At 36.6% G+C, this 25,472-nt stretch overlaps 1 protein-coding gene and 1 long non-coding RNA gene across 2 annotated transcripts in view; one reads left to right on the top strand and one right to left on the bottom strand.

Annotated features, from left to right (window-relative positions):
- LOC309500004 overlaps window positions 1–25,472 on the top strand; it is a 368,298-nt gene that overhangs the window by 97,160 nt on the left and 245,666 nt on the right. The gene's annotated exons all lie outside the window — the stretch shown is intronic.
- On the bottom strand, window positions 610–13,182 carry slc30a5 (solute carrier family 30 member 5). The gene is made up of 16 exons (XM_082171424.1): window positions 12,798–13,182; window positions 12,165–12,287; window positions 11,994–12,060; window positions 10,953–11,038; window positions 10,775–10,862; window positions 10,585–10,672; window positions 10,212–10,288; window positions 9,934–10,104; window positions 9,100–9,394; window positions 8,610–8,818; window positions 8,130–8,287; window positions 3,415–3,544; window positions 3,016–3,265; window positions 2,641–2,867; window positions 2,146–2,274; window positions 610–893 (listed from the first exon to the last, which is right to left on the bottom strand). Exons 1-16 carry the CDS (start codon window positions 12,866–12,868, stop codon window positions 723–725), a joined length of 2,340 nt encoding a protein of 779 aa, XP_082027550.1. The 5' UTR covers window positions 12,869–13,182; the 3' UTR covers window positions 610–722.

Here is a 25,472-nt window from a genome sequence, read left to right as displayed (position 1 = left end):
TATAATTTGCACACACCTAAACAATTGCACATACCACACTGTTTTTACAGAGTTACACCATCTAAATGCATAAGCTTATACTATCTGTATTATCATCATTTTCCTTCTTTCAGTGATGAACCTTTCATTGACATAAGTAGGCCTACTGCTGTTGAACATTACAGATAAACCTCGACTTAAAAAAAAAATGGTTTCCCCAGTACCACAAAATAATAATAATAATAATAATAATTTTCCACGTGTTATAATTGTAAAGCGCACAACCTATTTTTATTTATTATCATTTGTATCAGTGGTTTGATACATGTATTTATTGTTTGATCCCACACTTCGTTATTAGAAAAACTAAACAATTGTGTGATTTCATATGCCCTGCCAACCTACAAATAAGGACTAATGCCTTGCCTGTTAATACTACATTATTAATTAATGAAATAAAAGGGGTATTATTAAAATATGGCTTTCGTGTGTTCACTTATTTATGTCACCGTATTACAGTGAATAAATCAATTTTATATGCATGTATGGTTGAAAAAAAAACTGATTGCATCAATGGAAATGATTGGAATGTGACAAAAATGCAGTATGAAATGTTTTAAAGAGGGTGCCCCATCATAAAATTCATTTTTATTAAAAAAAAAATTTAATAAAAAAATGAGGAGATTATAATTATACCTTAGATCCCTTTATTTCTTAATATGTAAATGTGTTAAAACAAGAGTTTACATGATACATGTGCCGTCTTTATAATATTTCATGGATTCCATCTGTTGTGTCATGGCTAAAACCTCGTGGAATCCAGTGCTTAGGCCAGACATGTGCTGGAAGTAAGCCTCTTTTTCCAACTGTATAGTCAGGTTATTAACACCGGCATCCTTCAACACGGCAGACACCTGAGAAAAAAAATCAGTATAAACAATACAAATTGGTCAGTAAGTTACTTTGTTTTTGGCCAAAACAATAAAACCAATACATGAATCAACCAAAAAATAAATAAATAAAAGATATTATACACAACATCTGACACCAGAAATTAAGTTTAAGTAATAAATAAATTAAAATTACATCTAACTAAAGATGTGTCCCAATTCAGAAGCTACATCCTTCGAAAGGCCACATTCAAAGGCCGATTGCGCCACAGCAGCACGACACAGGCTGTCCCAATTCAAAAGCGCCTTCAAATGCGGCATTGAAATGCTTAATTTCCCGGGCAATGAAGGATAAAATAGATGGATCCTTCGCGGCCTTGCCTACCTCAGAATTCATTAAGCGCCGGTGATGACAGGATTATTATTTTTTTAGATAAATTGCTGGATTGCACTTTTAAATGTAAGTATTGAATTTTAACTTACTTGAATATCTAATGATACAAATGTAAATCAGTCATCCTGCTCCTGGAGGGCCACTGCCCTGCAGAGTTTAGCTCCAACTTGCCTCAACACACCTGCCTGAATGTTTCTAGCAATAAAAATGAGTGAGCGAATTCGGACAGCCGTTGAGCGTACATCGGTTGTACACTCGTTATTGCAGTGCAATGTGGGATTGAATAAGTGCACTCAAAGTCCACTGTGGTTTTGGACAGCACTACAATAAATGGCTGTCCCCTCAAATAGCGCCCTATTTGAGGGTATAGGGGGCGATTTCGGATTCAGCACTTGATTAGCTGGTTCAGGTGTGTTTAATTGGAGCTGGAGCTAAACTCTGCAGGACAGTGGCCATCTAGGGAGCTGTATTGGACACCCCTAGTTTATACTCTTTATTATGTACATAAATGGACCACGGTGAACATATTTAGGAAGGTTGTGACGTTGTTTTGGTTTCTGACATGTTCAGACATCTTGAATATAACTTTCAAAAAAGTCCAGTACAAAATGTTACTGCTGCTCATCAACGGCAGCTGTCAAAGTTGCTTCTGTAGGCTATACGTCCCATTTAACCACGTTTGGTCTGACCTTCGCGGACTTCGAAGGCGTGGCCTTTGAAGTCCACGTCCTCCGAAGGATGCAGCCTCTATTTGGAACACGGCTTAAATGTTTAATCCTTAGGCAAAATGGTAATACAAGCCTTGGAAAGCCCAAACAAATTGCTGTAAATTTGTAAACAATTGTTCAATTCAATCAATTGTTCAAGATGTAGCATTCATACCTGCTGAATAACTCGCTGTTCTACTACATCAGACATGAGTTGGAGATGGATGGTTCCAGCAATGACACTGGCAGAATGTCTCCAGAAGTGTGGATCACGGTAGGATAAAACACCTTCTATTTTCTGAATCTTAGACAAACAAAGAAGCATTAAATTATATGCAATGTAAAGCATTCAATTGGTAATCCAAAAATGTTAACCAGACAAAAGTTTGGAATTACGATTTTTGAAAGATACTTTGGAAAGAAGTCACTTATGCTCTCCAAGTTTGCATTTCATCAAAAATACAGTAAAAACAGTAATATTGTGAACTATTACCATTTAAAATAACAGTTTCTATTTTAATATATTTGAAAATTTACTTTATTGACGTGATGGTAAAGCTTAATTTTCAGCAGCCATTACTCCAGCCTTCTGTGTCACATGATTCTTTAGAAATCATCTTAACCGTTCCAAACATATGACCGGCAATGTATATATTTTTTCTATTCATACCTTTTCAAGCGCAAAGTTAAGCTCCTTGTCATTTTCAGGTGGCGTTCTCAGGAGAAGAACCTCACAGGCGTCTTTTAACAAAGGAATAACACTGAGAAAAATCAGTGTGGCAATGAAGAGTGAACAAATGGGATCTGCGATCAGCCATCCAAACTGTTTAATGAGAAGGGTGGATATAATCACACCGACACTGCCCAGTGTGTCAGCAAGCACATGTAGAAACACTCCTGCAAACAGGATAAGGAAATGTCATCTTCAAAAGGTTGAAAAACATCAGGATTGATAAATGATAATAAACTTTTCATTTCTGGATTAACTAACCTTGCCATGTCTATAATAAAAACAAATAATACTCATTACAGAGTACAGACCCACCTCGCATATTAGCATTCATTCCCCCTCCAGCAGACCCGTGGGAATGCCCGTGGCCGTGAGAGTGACCGTGTCCTCCATGACTGTGTCCATGTCCTCCATGGCTGTGTTCTGCATTGCCGTGCCCGTGCCCATGGTGCGAGTGGCCGTGCTCATGCCCAGAGCAGCTACCTTTGGAGGCCCCATGGGAGTGTGCATGACTGAAGGCACAGATGCCCACCAGATTAACAAGCAGTCCACCAACCGACACTGGCTTTATGGAACAAATGGATCAAGGACAAGCATGAGCATGAGGTGACAGGATTCATGTGTGAAACTTTGCATAACTTTAATTCAAGATACCAACTTGGCAATAGCTTTGTCAATCCTGACAACAATGTCCTGAAGGTTAGCTGTACATACCGTTAGCATATCTGTGTTGATGTTTGGTGGATCGATGACTCTGGTGACTGACTCCACAAACACAAAAAAAGCTATGACCATGAGAAACAGGCCATTGATAAATCCAGAGAGGATCTCCACACGACCGTACCTGAAATGAGAAAAGTCACACTGTTAACAGCACCAAAAATTACAAAACACAATTCTGTTATGTCCAGTAATCAGGGTTCCCAGACTTCCCAGACCAATGAGTTCCCATGTATTTTCCATCAATCATTTTTAAAAATAACTTTTGATTCAGAATGATTTGTTAATGAATCAATCAGACATGTTTTGTGAACCAGTTTGATCAATTCATTGTAAAGAACAGAATCAAAACAACAACACGCATGGTTTACAGGTTAAACACAGCCATAACTCCATAAGTGATACTAGAAACACAATTTATGATATAGGACCAAACTTTCTATGGGAAAGGGATTAATTTAAAGGGATAGTTCGACTTAAGCAAAAATGAAAATTCTGTCATTAATTACCCTCATGTCGTTCCAAAGCCGTAAGACTTTCGTTCATCTTCAGAACACAAATGAAGATCTTTTTGATTAAATTTGAGAGCGTTCTGTCCCTCCATAGACAGCTACGCAACTACCACTTTGACACTTCAAAAAGTTCATAAAGAGATTGTAAAACGGATCCATATGAATTGAGCGGTTTATTCCAAATTTTCTTAAGAGACTCAACTGCTTTATATGATGAACACTGAATTTAGTCTTTTATTCACATTTAAACTTCGATCAAAGAACTTAAACAGAAGCTCAACTGAACCTGCTTGATGCACGAGAACAAACCTCTTGCTGAAGCTCAAACGTGCTGTGTAACACACGAGACTGAACCTCATTGGTTCTCTCATGTCAAGTGAACATGCTTCGGCTTCCGTTTACCATGACTGATGTGTGAGTTGATGAATGTTTATATATGAATAAAACAAAAGCCTAAATTCAATTCTGTTCATCATATAAATGTCTCTTCAGAAATGTTTTAACTAAACTGCTCAATTCATACAGAATAGTTTAACAATCTCTTTATGAACTTTTTAAAGCGTCAAAGTGCTATTTGCATAGCTGTCTATGGAGGGACAGAAAGCTCTAAGATTTCATCAAAAAGATCTTAATTTCTATTCTGAAATTCAGTATGGAGCTGATTTATTATCAGCGGAAGCGATAAATAATTAAGGCCAGACAAGTAGTTTGTTGAGGGTTGGTTTGTAAAGAAAGACTACACGCCTGCGCACATATATATTCAAACGCGCATACCTACTATAGACTAATCACGTGATGCGCATGTGCACGCCGTCAGCGTTTTCGCGGGTTTGCGCAGAGATAACCTTTTTTTTCAAAACAATTCAAGGCTTGCACCTTGGAATCTATATCCTGGGTTTGCGTTCTCAAGCCACCAGGCACTGTTTTTTGCAAATGAGTGGGCCGGAGCGCGCTGAGTGTTTTCTGTTAGAACGGTGTCATGTAAGCGGCCCCTAAGTTAATAACTAATGATCTTCTTTACAACAGAAGTGAATCAATCAATCTAAAACTAACTTTAGCTGGACAATAACTTTATTCTAGAGCTGCTATAAAGCAAAAACAATCTCTGTTACTGTAATTTCCTATTACCACTGTAAAACTGCTTTGAAACAATCTATATTGTTAAAAGCGCTATATAAATAGTCAAGTCAAGTCAAGTCAAGTTTATTTGTATAGCGCTTTTCACAATACAGATTGTATCAAAGCAGCTTCACAGTATTAAATTAAAATAATACAACAAAGTTTGTTTCAAGAGGAATTTATTGATTGATAAAATTAAATTAAATATCCCCAAAATATCCCCAACTGAGCAAGCCAAAGGCAACAGTGGCAAGGAACCGAAAAACTCCATCAAGTGACCTAATGGTGTCCTAAAACTCCATCAGGTGACCTAATGGAGAAAAAAAACCTTGGGAGAACCCAGGCTCAGTCGGGGGCCAGTTCTCCTCTGGCATTTATGAGCTAGAGGCCGGATTGTAGTTTGAACTGTAGGATTATATGAATGCCTGGCTGAAGAGATGAGACTTTAATCTAATTTTAAACTGTGAGAGCGAGTCTGAGCAACGAACAGTATCAGGAAGACTATTCCAGAGTTTTGGAGCCAAATGTGAAAATGCTCTCCCTCCTTTGGTGGTTCTGGATATCCTAGGTATGACCAAAAGCCTTGAATTTAGTGACCTTAAAGAGCGCAATGGATTATAGGGTGATAGAAGATCCGTTAAATAGACTGGAGCTAAGCCGTTTAGGGCTTTATAAGTCAGTAGCAATACCTTGTAATTAATACGGAACTTTATAGGTAACCAATGCAGTGATGATAAAATCGGTGTTATATGATCATATTTTCTTGATCTCGTAAGAACTCTAGCGGCGGCATTTTGGACTAACTAGCTTGTTTATTGAGGATGCAGGACAACCAGCTAATAAAGCATTACAGTAATCCAGTCTCGAGGTCATGAATGCATGAACTAACTTTTCTGGATCAGAAACTGATAGCATATTACGTAGCTTAGCAATGTTTCTAAGGTGGAAAAAGGCTGTTTTTGTAACATATGAAATATGATTTTCAAAAGACAGGTTGCAATCGAGTATAACACCCAGGTCTTTTACTGTAGAGGATAAAGTAACAGGACATCCTATGATGTTAAAGTTATATTGTGCGAGGTTTTGTGGGCGTTTTTTTGAACCGATAAGTATTACCTCTGTCTTGTCTGGATTTAATAAAAGAAAATTACGCGTCATCCAATCTCTTATATCTTTAACACACTCTGTCAATTTGGAAAATTTAGCGTTTTCATCCGGCCGTGATGAAATATATATTTGAGTGTCATCAGCATAACAATGGAAACTAATTCCATGTTTCCTTATAATATTTCCAAGTGGCATCATATATATTGAAAATAACAGAGGGCCTAATACAGATCCCTGCGGCACTCCATAGTTTACTGGAGTTATGATCAATTTTTCTCCATTTAAATAGACAAAATGGTAGCGGTCAGATAGGTATGATTTGAACCAGCTTAGTGCTTGTCCTTGAACACCAGTATAATTTTGTAGTCGATCTAAGAGTAATGTATGATCTATAGTATCGAACGCAGCACTAAGATCAAGTAAAACTAGTATTGAGATACAGCCTTGGTCAGAAGCTAAAAGTAAATCATTTGTGATTTTAACGAGCGCAGTTTCAGTGCTATGATGCGGTCTGAATCCAGACTGAAACTTTTCATAGATATCATTTTGTTGCAAGAAAGAGCCCAGTTGAGCGGACACCACTTTTTCTAATATTTTAGACATAAATGGAAGATTTGAAATGGGTCTATAATTTGCTAGATTATTATGATCTAATTGTGGTTTCTTAATGAGAGGTTTTATAACTGCCAGTTTAAATGTTCTTGGAACATGACCTAAAGATAAAGACGAGTTAATAATATTGAGGAGAGGCTCTTCCACTACAGGTAACACTTCTTTCAGTAGTTTAGTTGGTATAGGATCTAATAAACATGTTGTTGTTTTAGATGAAGTGATAAGTTTATTTAACTCTTTTTGTTCTATAGTTGTAAAGCACTGTAATTGTTCTTGCGGGGTGATAGTTGAAGCTGAATTATAAGGCGCGATTGAAGATTGAACGTTTACAATTGTGGTTCTGATGCTTTCTATTTTCTCAGTGAAGAAGTTCACAGTGAAGAAGTGACTTGATTATGAGATTAAATCTCAACATAACTAATATATTGTACACTATTATGCGAATAATTCTCAAAATAATTAATATATCATACACTACAGTTAAGTGCAATCTACTGTGATGTCACAATCAAGTTGAATTGTGGGATATTGAGCTGCTTGAAGTGTACATCGGCATAGCTTCGCTCCCTGTGTCAAAATTTGAGGGGATGAGGGTCTGTCCATATAAACTTCCCTCGTCCACTTCACGAAGTGGAACACACTTCAAAATGGCGACGGGGATTACCCCGAGGGGAAGTGCTTAGGGAAGTTTGCGAGTGCGTGTCTAAAAGCCTTGGTGTGTCCCAGGCTTAAAAGCTGGAATACACTACACGATTCTACAGTAGTTTCTGAGAGTCATAGTGAGTCTGCAGATTTTGCGCAGTAAGAGGTAAAAGATTTCACCAAAAATCGTGTAGTGTATTATGAGCACAGACTTAGACACAGATTTATTTAGCTTCAGACTATGATTCCATCCAGTCGGAGGATATCAGATATGTTTGATATTTTTGCCACAACAAATCTTGTTTTTAGTTTTCATGTGTCTCCTAGCAATGAAGCGCATGTTTCTGTGTGACATGGTTGTGTTTGGAACAACTTGAAAGTCTGGTACTGTCATCCTCAGTTGTTTAGTTTTTTCCTTGTTTCAGCGCTTCAAAACACGCAGTGATTGACGGGATTGGGGCGGGTACGTGCATCGGAATCGGCTCGGAATGCATTTTCAATTCCACATGAAATTTTGCTACATTCACTGCGGGACATTTAATGAACATGCAATCACAAGTGTCTTAACTGTGAGTGTAAATGCAATTAAGAAAACAAAAACAATTTCGGAATATTTTATCGTCCACAAGACAAATCAGTCTGCTCGCTTACAAATGTATAATGTGAATTCATTTCACAAATAAGTTATACTGAAATTAGCAAGCAGCACTATCTTACCCATAGGAATATATCCTTGTTGCTTTCCATCTGGTCATGAGGGCGGCAAACAACCCCAGGACCAAAGCCGAGCAGTCAAACAGCATGTGGAAGCCATCAGAGATCAGCCCCAGACTGTTGGTCCACACACCATAGAAGAGCTCCACAAATGTGAAGGCCTGAACAAAGATCAACACAACTCTTATCAATATACTGTTGAAGTAGGTAGGTCATTGTTTAAAGTATAGGCACGTTATATCAGACAGGCAGTTAAAGTAGGTCATGGGGGTTACAATTTGAGTGAAGGGAGGGGATTCAATTATATTTTGCTGTCACAAAGCTCTAAAGCTTATGAACATTTGAATCATACAATCCTTTTCTGTAAGTCTGACAAGAAATAACAAACATTTTAAGCAATTAAAAATAAAGCACTTAAACTGAGCATCTTCTACACTTCATGACCAAAATATAGTAAACACACGAGTTGAAGAGGCCATGTACCAGATTGAGACAGAGGAAGTAGAAGATCTGCCGTGAGTCATATTCCTCCAGGATCTGTTTGAGTGAGTCTTTGATGAAGCGAGGCAGAGATTGGGACGTGTGCTGAAGCGCATCACCCATGAAGTTATAAAGAGGAGTTCCTTCAGGGGAATAACCCACCAGTGTTCCCTTCTGACCTTTTGAAGAAGGGGCTGACAGTATGCTATCAGCTGAAAACATCAAATGGTACATTCAATAAGGACAAAGCAAAATGTGGTACTTTCAATGAGTTTTACATCTACACCTTTTTGATGATGTAGTTTAACAACCTGTTTTAACATTTACAACACCATGATGATCATTTTTACTTCTTCCACTTTTTTTTTATGAGATCTACACCCTATCGTACACTTTACATTTACATATCAGATTGGTTCTGTGATAGGGGAATATATAAATCTTTCAAATAATTTTTTTTGCATTAAATCTTCTATGAGAGATATTAACTTACCCATGATGAAGAAGCAGGCGCTGACCAGCACTCCACCAGACAGCACATGCTCAGTGCTACTCTGCTGGTTGTTTCCTGGCTTACTTATCACTCTGAGCTGGTCGGTTAGCGGGTGGGTCCAGAAGTTTGCCAGCACCAGGCCACTGAGGAACAGGAAGATGGAGCCATATCGAGCACAGCGTGAGGTTTCCAGCTTTGCGGTGCAGATGGACTCGACGTAAAAGTCCAGAATCATCACAGAGAAGATGATCATGGCAAATGGCAAGATGAGGCCAGACCAGGATTCCACCTTACTCTGAGGATTTCCATTTAAAAAAAGGAGCTTTCATTAGTGTCTGTAAGAACTTTCTGTATTGTTTTAAGTGTTTATGACAAGGCTAATGCATCTGAAGATGGTTCACTGTTTTTGTTTTAATCATTTTACACTGACTGTACTCTCAATGCTAACTGATTCCCAATGACAATGACAAAATAAACTTAACTGATAAAACACATTTAGAATCTGTAGTCTTTCTCGTCTGGGAAAAGGGACCAAAATAATGTCTCATGGACAAAAATGGCCATAACGGTTTAAGATTTTATTCATTTACATGACTTTTCAAAGTCTAGAAATCACACTTTTAAAGTTAGGCTACCTCGTATATCGCGGTTTTCCAATGGAACCCGGGTTGTTTAAAGGAAACAAACAGTTCTTGAATGGATGAACTAAAATAAGAAATATTTTAGCTTATTTAAAATTATTTGAAGTAATTTTGAGGCCCCCTTTGAAAGTTTGCTGATCCCCTCTACTGGACCCCTGGTTAAGCAGAAAACAAAATTTCTGCTGGTTGTTACCTCAGTGGTTGCAGACAACACTATGACCCAGGGCAGCAGAACTACAGCCGACACAAGGTTAGATAAAGCATATAGGCGTTTTGCGCCCCCAATCTCCACTGATAATTTTCTAGATGCTGTGTTGAAAGCCACCTTCAGGCACAGAGCTAGAACCAGCAGAACCACTCCACCCTGCTCAGAAAATGAGAGTTAATCACAATGATACCACTGTTCCTTCATCGGAGTCAGTACTCAAAACACTCTTAAAAACTTTTTCTTAAAAATGATCAAAAACACACCTTGTGGTCCGCCACACCTAAAAAGGCAATCCCTGTGTACAACGCATGGGTGAGAGCACTGTCATGGTGCCCCTCAGCTATAAGACTGTGTTAAGGAGCACACAGTTGTAGATAAAACCAAAAAGTAAACATTTCCAAATACACATTCATGATGATATTGTGAATGATTAATCTGTAAATGTCATTCCAAAAAATAAAATGTTTATCCAGCTCTGAGTTTGAAATAACTTTTCGTTTAGTCGGAAAACAGTTGTTTTTTTGTTGTTGTTGCCATTTTGCCTGCAAGCTGGTGTCATTAAAGAGGTAGAAATTACAGATTTCACCTGGATTTAATAACAGTGTACACACATTTCTGCTACAGTTGTAAGGATACGGTGCTCTGCCATCTTTGCCATGAGATCATCATTATCAAAGAGCAAAAGGCAGATCACAGCAATTATGAATAAAGCAGCACCCCTTGTCTATATAAAAAAATAAAATAAAAAAAAGAGCACATGGAAATGTGTAAGCTGGTAAATATGGTTCATTCTGAGATATGGTTATGATTTCTCTACATTTCTGACCTTAGAAGGTCCCCCTCCAGAGCTGGTAAAGAGAACGCTGAGGAGAGAAATCACCACCACATCACTGTGCTCAAACAGCAAAAGGGTCCTGAAAGAAATCACTTAAGTTTAGGCCAAATGTTTGATAAATAACAGAACAAAAATAATGAAACACGTTTATTTTCGACCAAAGACATACCTGAGTGGCCCACAGAGTGTCAACCCAAAGAAACCCAACAGGGAAATGACACAGCTCATGACAGCATGCTTGAGTATTTTTATCCACTGAAATCAGAAGTTAAACAGATGAAATCAGGCTGCCATGTTCAAAATAGGTCCACATGAAATGGCATTTGCAATCCATTGTACTTCCATAATATACAGAATGAGCATTTAATGCTATTATTGCTGTAACTTTTAATGCATCAACATTAACCAATATTGAATTTGGCAAGTGGCTAACAGTTGACTTTCAACTAAATATGTGCATTGATTAATTTTTAAGTGAATAAAAGCCAAAACTGAATCTGTTCATCACAACAATCATGTCTCTTCAGACGATTTGGATTAAACCACTTATTTGGATCACTTTAACAATATTTGTATAAATGTTTTAATGTGTGGAATGTTCTGGTTCCATGGACTTTCAAAGGATGGACTAAAAGGATGAGAGAATATTAAAAATGTTCACGCGTTTTGAAGATAAACAAAGGGGTTTGGCAAGTTTTTATGTTAAACTAACCCTTTAAGTGGTAAGAGTTTTAAAACTGATGAATTGAAAATAATTAAAAAAGAAGATTCTCTGCACTTCTGCAATCCACAACAATCCGGTGCAACCAAGGCAGGACAAAACAAAGCAGAAAAAAGAAATCGCCGGTGCAACACAGATGTCTTCTTATTAATTAATTTACATTTACATTTACGCATTTGGCAGACGCTTCTATCCAAAGCGACTTACAGTGCACTTATTACAGGGACAATCCCCCTGGAGCAACGTGGAGCAAAGTGTCTTGCTCAAGGACACACTGGTGGTGACTGCTGGGATCAAACCAGCAACCTTCAATTTACCAGTTCAGTGGTTTAACCCACTAGACCACCATCTCCAAATTAAATTAAATTAATTAATTTAAGGTGCATAACAATGACTAACGTTTCGATGTAAAATTACATCTTCATCAGACATCTGTGTTGCACCGGCAATTTCTTCTTTTTTCTGCTTAGAATTAAAATAACTTTGTACCTGTCTCTTGGGGATCATTTTTCCAGATGAGAATGGCTTTTGAAAGAAAACCAATATCATTGCACACCTATGCAGAAAAGAGAAGGTATTTATATAATCAGAAATAATGAAAATAAACAATCATGAGCACTTGTATTCTTTAATATGTACATGTGTGATGTCACTACTTACCCCATTTTTAAAATAAAGAGAAACTGTACAATATGCACAACTTTGAGGAGATCATATGACTCAAATATCCCAAAAGCCTTCAGCAGCTTGGTAAAGTAGAGTAATACTATGTACCGGGTCAGTCTGAAAAAGTAGAAAAGTAGATAAATAAAGATGAGATATTCTTACAATGGTATTACCATAAAATACCATGGAAAACATTGCAATGATATAGGTTTTGGACACTATCATGGTAATACCAAAGTATTCTCTGAATGTGGTGAACAAAAAATGCAGAAATCTTTCAAAAAGTACTGTAGTGATACTATGGTAGTGTCAGGATGCATCACATAGTCATATTATGGTACTTATATGTATGGTACTACAACATACAATGGTATTTATTGGTATTTCATTTCCAACAAGAATAAATAAGGTACTTTTCTGTAAGTCATTCAAGACGGTCCACTACAACACGGTCCACTACAACACATCAGCACTTACAAAAAGGTATTTTTATCTTTAAACATGCTACCGTGGTAAAACCAGCGTCACCACCTCATAACATCAGTGTAACGTGGTAAGTTACTGCCATAGTACTGTAATACTCTAAGAGTATTATTTTAGTGTAATATTTAGACACTCTTGTTTTACCTGGCATCTGGAACCTCAACTCGCCCCAGCTTCCCACTGGAGATGACATTACTGCTGTATTTTTCATCCATACTTCTGCTGCTGTGTGTTTATGATCTTAGATATTTCACTGTTTATCTAAGAGCTCATCTTTGAGAAACAAAAGCTGTTATGTGTCTAACTGCGTTAGCCTGTTTAAGTTAGACAGCTGAAACCGAAAATAAGAGACAATTCAGGGCCCTTTGGTGCTGAAATCGCTCATGAAGTGGTAATCCACAACAGTGAACTCTGAAATAAAAACCGTTGATTTTCGAAATACATACTGAATGATAAATCTATTTTCACTAGCTAGCAGCTACATTATGAACTGATGTGGTGGTTGAAGTGACGTGAACATTTCCTCATATGGCTACAATCTATGAAGCCTTTCAAAATAAAAGTCATGTATCGCCGAGAAAAAAAATATTTAAATGAAATATATCCTGCTAATTATGTTATTTCTGAATACACAAGTTACAATTGTATTACTAATTGTGATATATGTAAAAGGAAACTTTAAAGAGATAACTGTATAAGTCCTTTGATTTAAACATTTTACGTTGACTTTTCAATAGCTTTGAAATTCGGTTGTAACGTCATGATCCATGTGTAAAAATGGTAAAAAACAGGTCATTCCCGGGATTCGGTGCCTCTTGTGTCCCCACTCAGTAAAGCTCATGTCATGATGATCTTACTGCCTTAAAATGCCGGACAATATTTTAAACCGGTCTTAACACCATTTGAGTTCATTAAAAGTTCATTTTAAAAAAAAAAAGAGAGAGAGACAGAGAGAGAGAGAGAGAGAGAGAGAGAGAGAGAGAGAGAGAGAGAGAGAGAGAGAGAGAGAGAGAGAGAGAGACATTTTACAGCTTTTTGAACCAACATGTAGGCATATCACCATTTTGCCTATGTCCCCGTCCCAATTTCACGATAAATACACTTACCATTGGGGATTTTTTTCCGTGTTTTGTTTTATTTTTTATTTTTTTTATTGTTAAGCATATCAGTAAATATTCTATCTAATGTATGTATTCTTTTCAATTATTACATTTATTTGAGCAATTATAATCAAGGTTTTTTGCTTGTCCCTCAATTTAATGTCCACCCTGTTATTTTGACCACTTTCCCTTTAAATGAAAGTTGGAAAAACATCACATCATAAAGCTGCCATCACTTCTTTGGAGGGAAAACAACTTTTGAAACTTATTTTAATTGTCTATTTTTTTAACCAATTTTATCTGTCAAATTTGATGTGTTCAACCTAGTACATCCACCCTGTTAAGGGACATTTTGTAAAAGTTAGTAGAAAAATCATAGTTTTAAAATTACAATTTTAAAGACCATGCAATCTCTGAGTGTGATAGTGATTGCAAAAGTAATGTATGTTTAAAGTTGAAAAAGTGGTGTATTTAAATTTCTTTGGGAATGTTTACATTATTGTTTCCCATCTAAATCCAGTTCAAACTAAAGTAATAATATAACTGGTTGTATGTGAGACATAGGAAATCATCCATCCATCCATCCATTCTTTAACACTTGTCCATTATTTTGTCCATTCTGTTATCACTTTGTACATGTTAAGCATTGTTTTTTTGTTTTGTTTTTGTTTAACACTTATTTCATAAAATCAGCAACATGCTAATAATTCAGTGAAAATGAAATTATGAGTAGTTTAAAAAGTAAACAAAATGTCTTTTAGGCATTTGTACCTGAAAACGAAAAATGTAAAATTATGTGTTTGTGAGAAAGTAAGAACAATTCATACACAATATTCATATTTTCTGAAAATGTATTAACTGATATGCTTTTAAAGGGACAAAGGTACATGCGTTTCTCTAAGATAATTTACACAGTGCCCATATATTAGAATAACAATAGAATGTCCCTAATAGGGTGGGAATTTTTGATCTCCCATTTCATTTATTTTGTTTAATATGGTTACATTTATTTACTCAAGGTTGACCAAAATAATTTTTCAAAAGTTTCACATTCCCCTATCATGACTACACAACATTTTATTTTAAAAACTGAGTTTAATTTTCCACATTTCATGATGGCCAAAAGGCCATCATACCAGGAATGACCGAAACACATGACATTCTGTTAATGGCCTTAGACTCGTAATTATGTGTTTCTATGGCAACACTATTAATGTCAATATGAGGGTGCATTCATGTCATGTCCTAATTGCTGTTATTACTAGACTGCAACTTTGAAGTCTCGTAAAAGTTCTCGTCCTCATAAAACTAGTAATTACAAATTCTAAACTGGGAATTATCTGAGAGCGCCAACCTGACTGCTGCAGATAGTGTTGCCAAAAAAAAAAGAAGCATAATTCGAGGGGCTGCTCTCTAGCTATTTGCAAAAAAAAAAAAAAAAAATCGGACATTTTTGACCGACACGCGAAGAGGACCAGAGGGCTAGTAAAACCTTGATTAGCTGGTCCAGATGTGTATAATTGGGGTTGGAGCTAAACTCTGCAGGACAACGGCCCTCCATAGCTGGATTGGTCACCCCTGCCATAACCCTATCCCTAAACCCGATTAGGTCAAACTCCTCCACTCATCCACAGAGGTGGAGCTGGAAAAGCTCCAAGTAGAATGACATGTTGTCATCTTGAAATTATGAGATGTGTTCGAATTGAAGTGGTACTGCATAGACCGATCGGTGTATGACATTAAAGAACCGCAAGAGCGATTAGAGAGCAGACGGCTCTGTATACTTTTGAATTGCTCTCGTGGTACTTTGATGTCAGACACCGATCGGCCTACGCAACGCAATAAACAGAATTGCATGCGTCTTGCGGAAGAACATTGTAGCTATTTCTCTCTGTTTATGTACATGACGAGTCATGCAGGTACTAGGGCTACTAGTTTCCATCTTAAAAATTATTTTTCCATCTTAAAAATAAATCTAAATTACGTCATATGCTCTCATTGACAAATACGGAACAGTTAGTTCATGTGTTCATGACATCAAGGCTAGATTATTGTAATGCTCTACTGCATCGGTTCCCAACAGGGGGGTCGCGGCCCACAAGGGGGCCTCAGCGAGCTCTGTGGGGGGTCGCGTCATATTTTGAAAAGTTTTGAGCAATTTGCATTAAATAAAAGTCCTTAACTTTTTTCTGTTCGAAATGTATATAATAAGCGAGTTCATCATGAATCCATTTTCCAAACCGTGTTTTTGTCTTATCCTGAATCACTATGGTACACCTATAATAAGTGATTACATTGGGACTATTTTACCCTGGTTCGGATCGCTGCCGCTGCGGAGTAGCCCAGTACCTGCGTGACTCGTCATAGACGCACCATAGAGACGAACACAGAGAGAGAAGTTGTTCCGGCTACAATATGTTCTTCCGAAAGACGCATTATTATGTTAATAAACGCATGTTTGTTATCGCTCGCTATAGCGCCAAAAGCCTCAAAAGTAAAGCCTCACATTGATAAAGCCTCACAAATAAGTCATTTAGTAATAGCCTATATTCATTCTTTTTTTACCTACACACAAGTGTGAATACTGATATTTTTGTTATTGCATTTAAAATAGGGCAAATTTATAGGCTACTCCTAGGCTTACATTTTTAAATTACAAAGGGCCTACTAATGTTTTTGTTATTGTATTTTCAATATTTTAGGCTATTATTTGTGCATAAACATATCTGTTTATAGTAAACATACCGTTTGTTTGAAAACAACATACAGTATTTTGTCATCCTTGCTGCAAGCTTACAAGAGCGAAAATATCATTAAATGAAGTTTTATGTAACAAAGTTCGGGAGGAGCATGTTCAGGTAATCATCCAATCAGCTTCCCTCATTTCTCAGCATCCCGCCGCCTCCCCATCACCTCACTTTCGGCTGGGTCTACTCATAGATACCTACGAGCTATACATTCATAGGGGGGAGTACTCTGGGGTCGGGCCGAATTCCGAGCTCGGAGCCCTCCCCCCGGACAGCAAGCCAAATACGCATTATAATATTACATCAGATTTCATTAATATGTGAACTCGTGAAATGTGAAGGGGGGCCCTAAAATATTTTTTTGGGAAAAAGGGGGTCTCAGACAAAAAAAGGTTGGGAACCACTGCTCTACTGGGTGGTTGCCCTGCACGCTTAATAAACAAACTACAGCTGGTCCAAAATGCAGCAGCTCGAGTTCTTACCAGAACTAGGAAGTATGACCATATTAGCCCAGTTCTGTCAACACTGCATTTGCTCCCTATTAAACATCGTATACATTTGAAAATATTGCTGATTACTTACAAAGCACTAAATGGTTTAGCTCCGCAGAACTTCATTTCATTTCATTTATCTTTTATTCCTTTCATGAAAATGCATTATTTGTACAAGGCACATACAATTCATTTGAGTTTTCCTTTACATTTCCATGATCAGAAAGGAGCAGATGGAAGAATAATATTCTTATATTTATCTGCCCCCTTTATAAACATAAATAGTAGATGGCATTAGCATTGTTCCCTCCACCATCACCCAAAATTGATTAACATAAATAGTAGATGGCATTAGAATTATTCCCTCCACCATCACCCAAACTCCAACATATCTAATATTTGTTTAAACGTTTTACAATGATCACATACAAACAAAATCAAAATTCAGTTTGATATAATTCAAGTTGTTTCTTTTTATAACTCCTTTTAAATTCCAAAATATTTTTGCAACTTTTTATATCTTTCCTTAGAGAATTCCATGCTTTTACTCCAGCAACAGACAAACACATTTGTTTCAAGTTTGTTCTTGCTATTAGATGTTTAAAGTCATACGGCCGTCTGTGATTTCCATCTTTGAACATCACTAATAGAGTTTGTAATTCTACAATGTCTTTAAGTTTTAATATTCCTGACCTAATAAAGAGTGGATTTGTGTGGTCTCTATATCCTGCTTTGAAAATAATGCGAATGGCTCTTTTCTGTGAAATAAATAAAGGCATAATGTTGCTATGATATGTATTTCCCCATATTTCTACACAATAGTTTAAATAAGGCAAAATCATTGAACAATATAACATTTTCATTGTATTATACGGTAAACTGTATTTAACCTTATTCAAAATAAATAGGCTTTTTCCCATCTTATTTTTTACATGCAATATATGACTTTTCCACGTCAATTTCTCATCTAAGGTGACTCCTAGAAATCTGATTTCAGACACCTTCTCAATGTTTACATTGTTTATGGATATGCTGACCTCCTCCTTTCTTTTATTGCTGAATATCATAAACTTTGTCTTATTCAAATTTAAAGATAATTTATTTACATCAAACCACTATTTTAGTTTAACCATTTAATCTTCTATAGTATTAGCTAAGGTTTTCAAGTCATTTCCTGAACTGTATAACTTTGTATCGTCTGCAAATAATACATAGTGTAACATTTTTGAAACCTCACAAATCTCATTTATATATAGAATAAAAAGTTTAGGTCCTAAAATTGAGCCTTGTGGAAGTCCACATTCAATATTCAAACATTCTGACCTATAACCGTCAAACTCAACATATTGTTGTCGTTGTTGTAAATAGCTGGTTAACCAATCCAGTACAACTCCTCTAATTCCATAAGTATATAATTTAGAAATGAGAATTTGATGATCTATAGTGTCAAATGCCTTCTTTAAATCAATGAACACTCCTATTGTGTATTTATTTCTATCTATTGCGGTTGTAATGTCTTCAGTAATTTTCATGATAGCCAAGCTTGTAGACCTATTTGACCTAAATCCGTACTGATTTTCATTTAATAATTCATGTTTTTCAATAAAGTTGTCTAATTTATTAACAAAGAGTTTTTCAAACACTTTAGAAAATTGAGATAGGAGAGATACTGGTCTATAGTTATTAAAAATATGTTTATCTCCAGTTTTAAAAAAAGGTATTACCTTAGCTATTTTCATACTATCCGGGAAAACTCCTTCTGTAAAAGAATAATTAATTAAATAATGTAATGGTTTAATAATGCAATCAATTGTGTTTTTTATTATTTTCATGTCAATACCATCACTATCCGTTGAGGTCTTGTTTTTTAGCTTATAAACCACAGATAATATTTCATTTTCAGTCACCTCACCTAGATACATTGACTGCATAATCCTATTTTCCCTTTTCCAGACTCCCCCTGGCTGATCACTAGATATTGGTATTTCGTTTGCTAAGCTAGGTCCTACATTTACAAAGAATTGATTTAGTTCATGGACCATTTCATCTTTATTTTCAATCACCCTATTGTCCTTTTCAAAATATTTAGGTAGTTCCGTTCGTCCAGTCTTATTCCCAATTACATTGTTCAGAATATTCCATGTAGCCTTTATATTATTTTTATTTTCATGCAACATTCTATTATAATAGTCCTTTTTTGCTTGTCTCAATATATCAGTCAACTTATTTTTGTATTTCTTATAGCGTTTTTCTGCATTCTCTGTTCTTGATTTGATAAACTCCTTATAAAGTTTAGTAAAGTTATAAAGTAACTTGAGCGAGCTCTTAACGCATTATAGTCCTCAAGTCTCTTGCGATCTCAAAATTCCGGCCAGTTGATAATACCTAGAACATCAAAATCGACTGCTGGCGGTAGATCCTTCTCCTATTTAGCACCAAAACTCTGGAACAGTCTTCCTACCATTGTCTGGGAAGCAGACACACTCTGTCAGTTCAAATCTAGACTAAAAACACATCTCTTTGACCTAGCATACACATAACACATTATAGACTTTTATAATTCAATGTTAGGCAGCATAGATTAGGTCAGCCAGAACCGGTAACACTCCCCATAAATCCTGATGTACTTGTTAGCAGCCATGTCACCCTGTAGCCCAAGACCGGTTGCCCACTGAAGCTAAGCAGGGCTGAGCCTGGTTAGTACCTGGATGCAGACCTCCTGAGAAAACTAGGTTGCTGCTGGAAGAGGTGTTAGTGAGGCCAGCAGGGGGTGCTCACCCTGTGGTCTGTGTGGGTCCTAACGATGGGGGCACTATACTGTCAAAGAGCACCGTCCTTCGGATGAGACATAAAACCGAGGTCCTGACTCTCTGTGGTCATTAAAAATCCCAGGATGTCTTTCGAAAGAGTAGGGGTGTAACCCCGGCATCCTGGCCAAATTTGCCCAGTGGCCTCTGTCCATCATGGCCTCCTAATCATCCCCATATACTGATTGGCATCATCACTGTCTCCTCTCCACCAGTAAGCTGGTGTGTGGTGGGCGTTCTGGCGCAATATGGCTGCCGTCGCATCATCCAAGTGGATGCTGCACATTGGTGGTGGTTGAGGAGATTCCCCCCTTCTATGTAAAGCGCTTTGAGTGCAGAGAAAAGCGCTATATAAATGTAAAGAAGAATGGCGTCTACGCTAATATTAGTCTCTCTGTTTATCCGAGGTTTACCGCAGTCCGCCGGATCCCGGCCGTATCCAGATCAGATGGTGGACCTGCACCTGGACCCATCCATGATGCACCCCTGAAGTACCAGCCTCATCAGCCCTGTGAAGGCCTCATCGACACGACAGCCATCGGCACTGATCCTCAACAAACTCGTCTCCATACCGGTGTGATGACTCCGACCTCCAACCAGATGGACCTGGATAAATATTCTGAATGTTCTGATCCAATCTGACTTCTGACCTACCTGGATCATAATCATACACTGTTCGCTCGTTGGCCAGAGGAGAACTGGCTCCCGACTGAGCCTGGTTTCTCCCAAGGTTTTTTTCTCCATTCTGTCACCTGATGGAGTTTTGGTTCCTTGCCACTGTTGCCTTGGCTTTTGGCTTGCTTAGTTGGGGGACATTTAATATTTAGCAATATTAATGATCTGCCTTACACTCGGACGATGACGCAATTTTCTTCTAGAAACAAACTTTTTTGTATTATTTTCATGTTATCACTGTGAAGCTGCTTTGATACAATCTGCATTGGAAATAAATAAAAGCGCTATATAAATAAAGGTGACTTGACTTGACTTGACTAGTAAAATAGTTTTAGTATTTAAAATAGTGAATAGGCTACTCTAAAATAGTCTGAATATCCTGAGTGATTCAGGATAAAACAAAAACACGGTTCAGAAGATTCATGATATCCTTATACAATTTTTTACATTTTGAATAAAAAAAAGTTACATAAGCGTACCTTTAACATATTTATTTTTATTGCTACAAGGTGAATCGTGTGTTATTGATTTAGAACAGGCTACAGATGGGGGCCATGACGTCAGAAAGATGTTGTGTAAAGTACCATGACCTTTCTCATTGCTGCTGTCCTGCTCATATATCTTCATAATGTGCTCAGCAGAAATGCTCAATTGAATAGACTGTATACCTTTAATGTCAGCAATTGTCACCTGATTCTATTTGCCTTGAGCAGTGGCCTTTTAGAATATGGCTTGAGGTCACGGTACAGTTTTAGAGATGTGCTATTTCCTTTATCTTAAATAACTTTGAGGTGCATGCAAATGCACTTTATACACCGAAAAAGACTTAAGGTTATTGATCCACAGTGCACTTTTATTTGAGATACAGTGGAATAACATGATTCATTGTAACAGTTGGATCAGGGGTGATTAAACTGTCTGTTTTCTATCCATTTCTTTCAATATCTTAATGCTAGTATTGCTGTTGGTGCATATAGGCCTTGATTTTTCTAACAGCAGGCAGATTTGTGGTAGTCTGTGAGTTATCAAAGAACATTTAAAATTATATTATTTATTTATTTTTAAATCAGTCTCCTCAAAATGGGCTTATGTAACCATTTTCAAAACACAACCTCTAGATGGCAGTGTGGTGCAAAACATGGTTTCAAACCCCTCTCAAGAGAACCACGTGTCAATCTATTAAGTACTTGAGGCCACCATGAGGTACAATCTTAAAGTTAAAATGTAGTCTATAGATTAGAGTAGATACATGGAGTAGATACATTCATACATCATGTTACACTTTCATGTACGCAGAGACTCTAGTCTAATGCTTGTTAAAAAAAAATTTATTTTTATTTTTTCAAACGTGCTGCAGATTTTATTCTTCAGACTGAAAGGTCAGACTAAATCTTTACTATTAAATGCAAGATGTATTCAGAGGCTGTCGAATGCTATGCCAACATTCGAGTTCATGTCTCCGGTCAGCCCTTTTTGTGCTTTCTCGAATGATGTGACCACATAATTATATAAGATTGCAGTAAAACTGGTTTCTCCTGCCAGAAATGCAAGCAAAGGGACAGTGGGTGGAGTAGCAATGACATCACCGAGTCACCCAGCGTTCAGAATGCATTTAGAGGGAACAGAAAGGCAAAGCACACTAGAGTTTTTTTCAGAGGAAATGAGTTGCTTTTAGGCAGAACTGCTATATTAAGTGCACTGCAAGACTCTGCACAGTGTGTGACCATTCATGCTTCACACACATTAGCTGTATTTGGCAAGAGCTGTGGCTTTCAGTGCCAAGACGGAAACTTAAAGGAGGAAAAGAAGCAGGCAAGGGTTGAATATGTAGTAATAAAGTTTTCTTCCTCCTTTACCCCCTTTTTCCCACTGCTCTGCTCTGCTTCTTGATTGACTTTTGGCCGCTTGGAACAAACTGTTCAAGGAACAGGCAAGGCCTTTGAAGGCTGGAGGCCGTTAGACAGAGCAACTGTATCAACACATTTCTCCTGCTTAGAACAACACAGAACACATGACAGTCAACTATGTTTGCTTTCTCTGGCTAGGTAAACATTTTGCAGTGTACCAGTCTTGCAGAGATCAAACCAGATAACTGTTTAAAAAAAACATACTGTTTTTAAAAGAAGGCACAAGCCATATTACTAATGCTCATACTCAATCTTTCAAAATACTCCTCTGAACTCCCCTAAACTTTGGCGCCTATCTCGGCGTTGCAAGCCACCGGTTACATGTGATGCCGTGACCCGGATGGGAGTGAGGTTTAGGGGGGTGAGTGTAACTTAGGGCAGTAAGAGTTGTGCGTGTAAACCTCACTCCTCTGGCCTCAAGAGGTGCACTAGCGACTTACATTAAAGCTGCGTTCTTTCATCATAAAGTGTTAAAGGAAGAGTAAAAAAAAAAGAAGAAAATTCTGTGTGCCAAGTATCAGCACTCCAGTCATGCTGTTAAAGTAATGATTATAATAATGATTATTTACTCATCATCAGCTTTTTGTTATGTGCCACAAAGTGAAAATTATAACCAGTGTACCTTAGTCCACCAAGGCACACAATGATGTCAGGATTTAGAAAACAATAATAATCCTAAAAATACATTTTTTAAGTAGATGTGAGTGTCGTTTAACCTAGCTAGACATGGCTTAACCTTACATGTAGGTGTTCTGTGAGGTTGCTAACTGACAAAAGTCAAAAGAGCCCACCTTACTTGTCTTCAGATATGGCTCAGGCTCTTCCTTCAACTATTTTTAATTTTATCATTCACCAGGGGAAAAGTGGAGTAGATCACAACAGCACACCTCTTCTCAACAAGCCGCATGATTTTGGGTATCATTCATGTCTGTACCACAAACAGTGTAGGACAAGGTTTGTTCAAATGCCTAGCCCTAAGTATGAATAACAGCCATAGCGATGCTTGCCTTAGCAAGCACCACTAATTAAATGTTATTCAGGAATGGTGGTAAGGTTGGGCTATCCAATGTCATTTTGTAAACAATAATTTTAATTTAAAATAGGAATGTTTTAATAATATTTGGATTAAATGTTTGAATAACTCCATCCAAATGATATCTTGTTGACAATATCTACAGATTTGAGGATTAGTGTTAATACAGATATTCTATCTGTATAACTGTTTTTATAATGGCTGTTGAACCTTACCAAGATTTTATTTTGAAAACATGAACCAAAGCCTTGATTTCATCTGTGTGTGTTGTGAATAAGAGGTCTTAGCACTGCAAACCTTTTGTCACTACCACACAATATTCTGCTTGAGAAATATGGTGATTTCAAACTCTACGCTATAAAAAGTAAAGTAGCCACAAACACATCTGTTATTTGTTGTTTTGGTTGCTTTGCATGCAAGGTGCATGCTAATTACGTTTTCACTTGTTTTTAACAATCTTGATGGCCCCGTTCAGATATTCTGTATTTTAGGCCTCCAGGAGGGCAAGGCATGATTAAAGTGAACTTGCAAAGCATTAATCAGTTTATATATATATATATATATATATATATATATATATATATATATATATATATATATACAGGTTGATAGATGGGGCAATAAAAAACTACTAAAGAATTTATTATTTTTATTTTTTATTTATTTTTTTGACGCTGTTATAAAAATAATTTTTTTATTTATTTATTGAAACAATTCATTTAATTTAACACAATTGTATCAGGCTTCTTGTTCAGACGTTATTGCTTCAGTCAATGTTTTCCTTTTGAAATTTTCAATCAGGTAGCTCGATCAAAAAGGACACTCAAAAAATGTATTTTGCTGCTTGTTCAATTTATTAAAAAAAATGTATCCAACAAATCATTTGTTCATCCAGTTGACTTAATCCATTCGAGTTGAAAGTACATGAATGTTTTTATTTGTGTTAAAGTAGCATTATAGATACTGGGAACAGTATTTTCATCATGCTTTGCATGGGACTGGATAGGGAATGTAAATGTTGAAATAATGTTATTTTATGCATTTATTTGAGCAAGATTTGTTAATGTTTAATGTTCTATTTTGTTGGTATTTGAAATAGTAAATGTTACATTGGTGTTTTAGGGTAGCCATCAAGTAAAAAGTAACATTTAGGCCAATTTCTTGCACTGTTATGTGTCGTCAGCACACATGAAAATGAAGGAGTTAAAATTAAACAATCCAAAATACTCAGGAGATCACAGGAATACACATATGAGAAATGTAAACCACATATAAACAAGAACTGACAAAGAACAACTGAAACACAGGGCTGTAGATACAGGGGTAGAACAAACAATAGCATAATCAGTAACCAAGGAGACCAAAACTAAACGGGTAAACCGGAACTAAAGGAACTGGAACAGAACTTCAAAATAAAAGATGACAGAACAGAATCATAACATACACCTTGAGTACATGTGAGTGTTCACTTAATAGTTTTCTTATAATATTTATAATATTAATAATTATTTTAAGCTTCATTGTATTATTGTTTTCATATAGGCCTATTTGTTTTTATTATATTCATATTTTCGCATTGTTTTCTAAAGTTTAAAAAAATATCTGTCAATATTTGTATTTATTTTTTAAAGATTTTTGGGAACTGCACCACACGTCATTTTATTTGTAATATTCATTGAAGCCTGCAGATGTAGAGGAAATTATATAGTTTTTTTTTTTTTTTTCTCTGCATGTTTCTTCTTGTAGATTGTGATACATGAATTTGTTGGTTGCACCAGATGACTTTGACTTGCTGGACACTTTGCCTTGCTGTTTTTCAAGTATTAATAAATATTGAGGCAGGGTTTTCCTTTCCAGATTTGTTTAATATGAATGGCATTATTAATACACATTTTAATGCTTTTATTCTTCATTATGATACCAGGACAGTTGTATCACAATTTTTGTTACTCAATCTTAATTTGCAAACTAAAAAACACACTCATCATAGAAGAGGTGTATTCAAACCACATTCACAGTATGAATTGCATCTTTGCTTAATTGCATGTGAAAAAAAAAA

Source organism: Leuciscus leuciscus, assembly GCF_965113295.1.
Source record: "Leuciscus leuciscus genome assembly, chromosome: 5".
In the NCBI taxonomy this organism is placed as follows: domain Eukaryota; kingdom Metazoa; phylum Chordata; class Actinopteri; order Cypriniformes; family Leuciscidae; genus Leuciscus; species Leuciscus leuciscus.
Note: the sequence above shows the minus strand (reverse complement) of the source record. Positions and strands in the feature narration are given on the sequence as shown.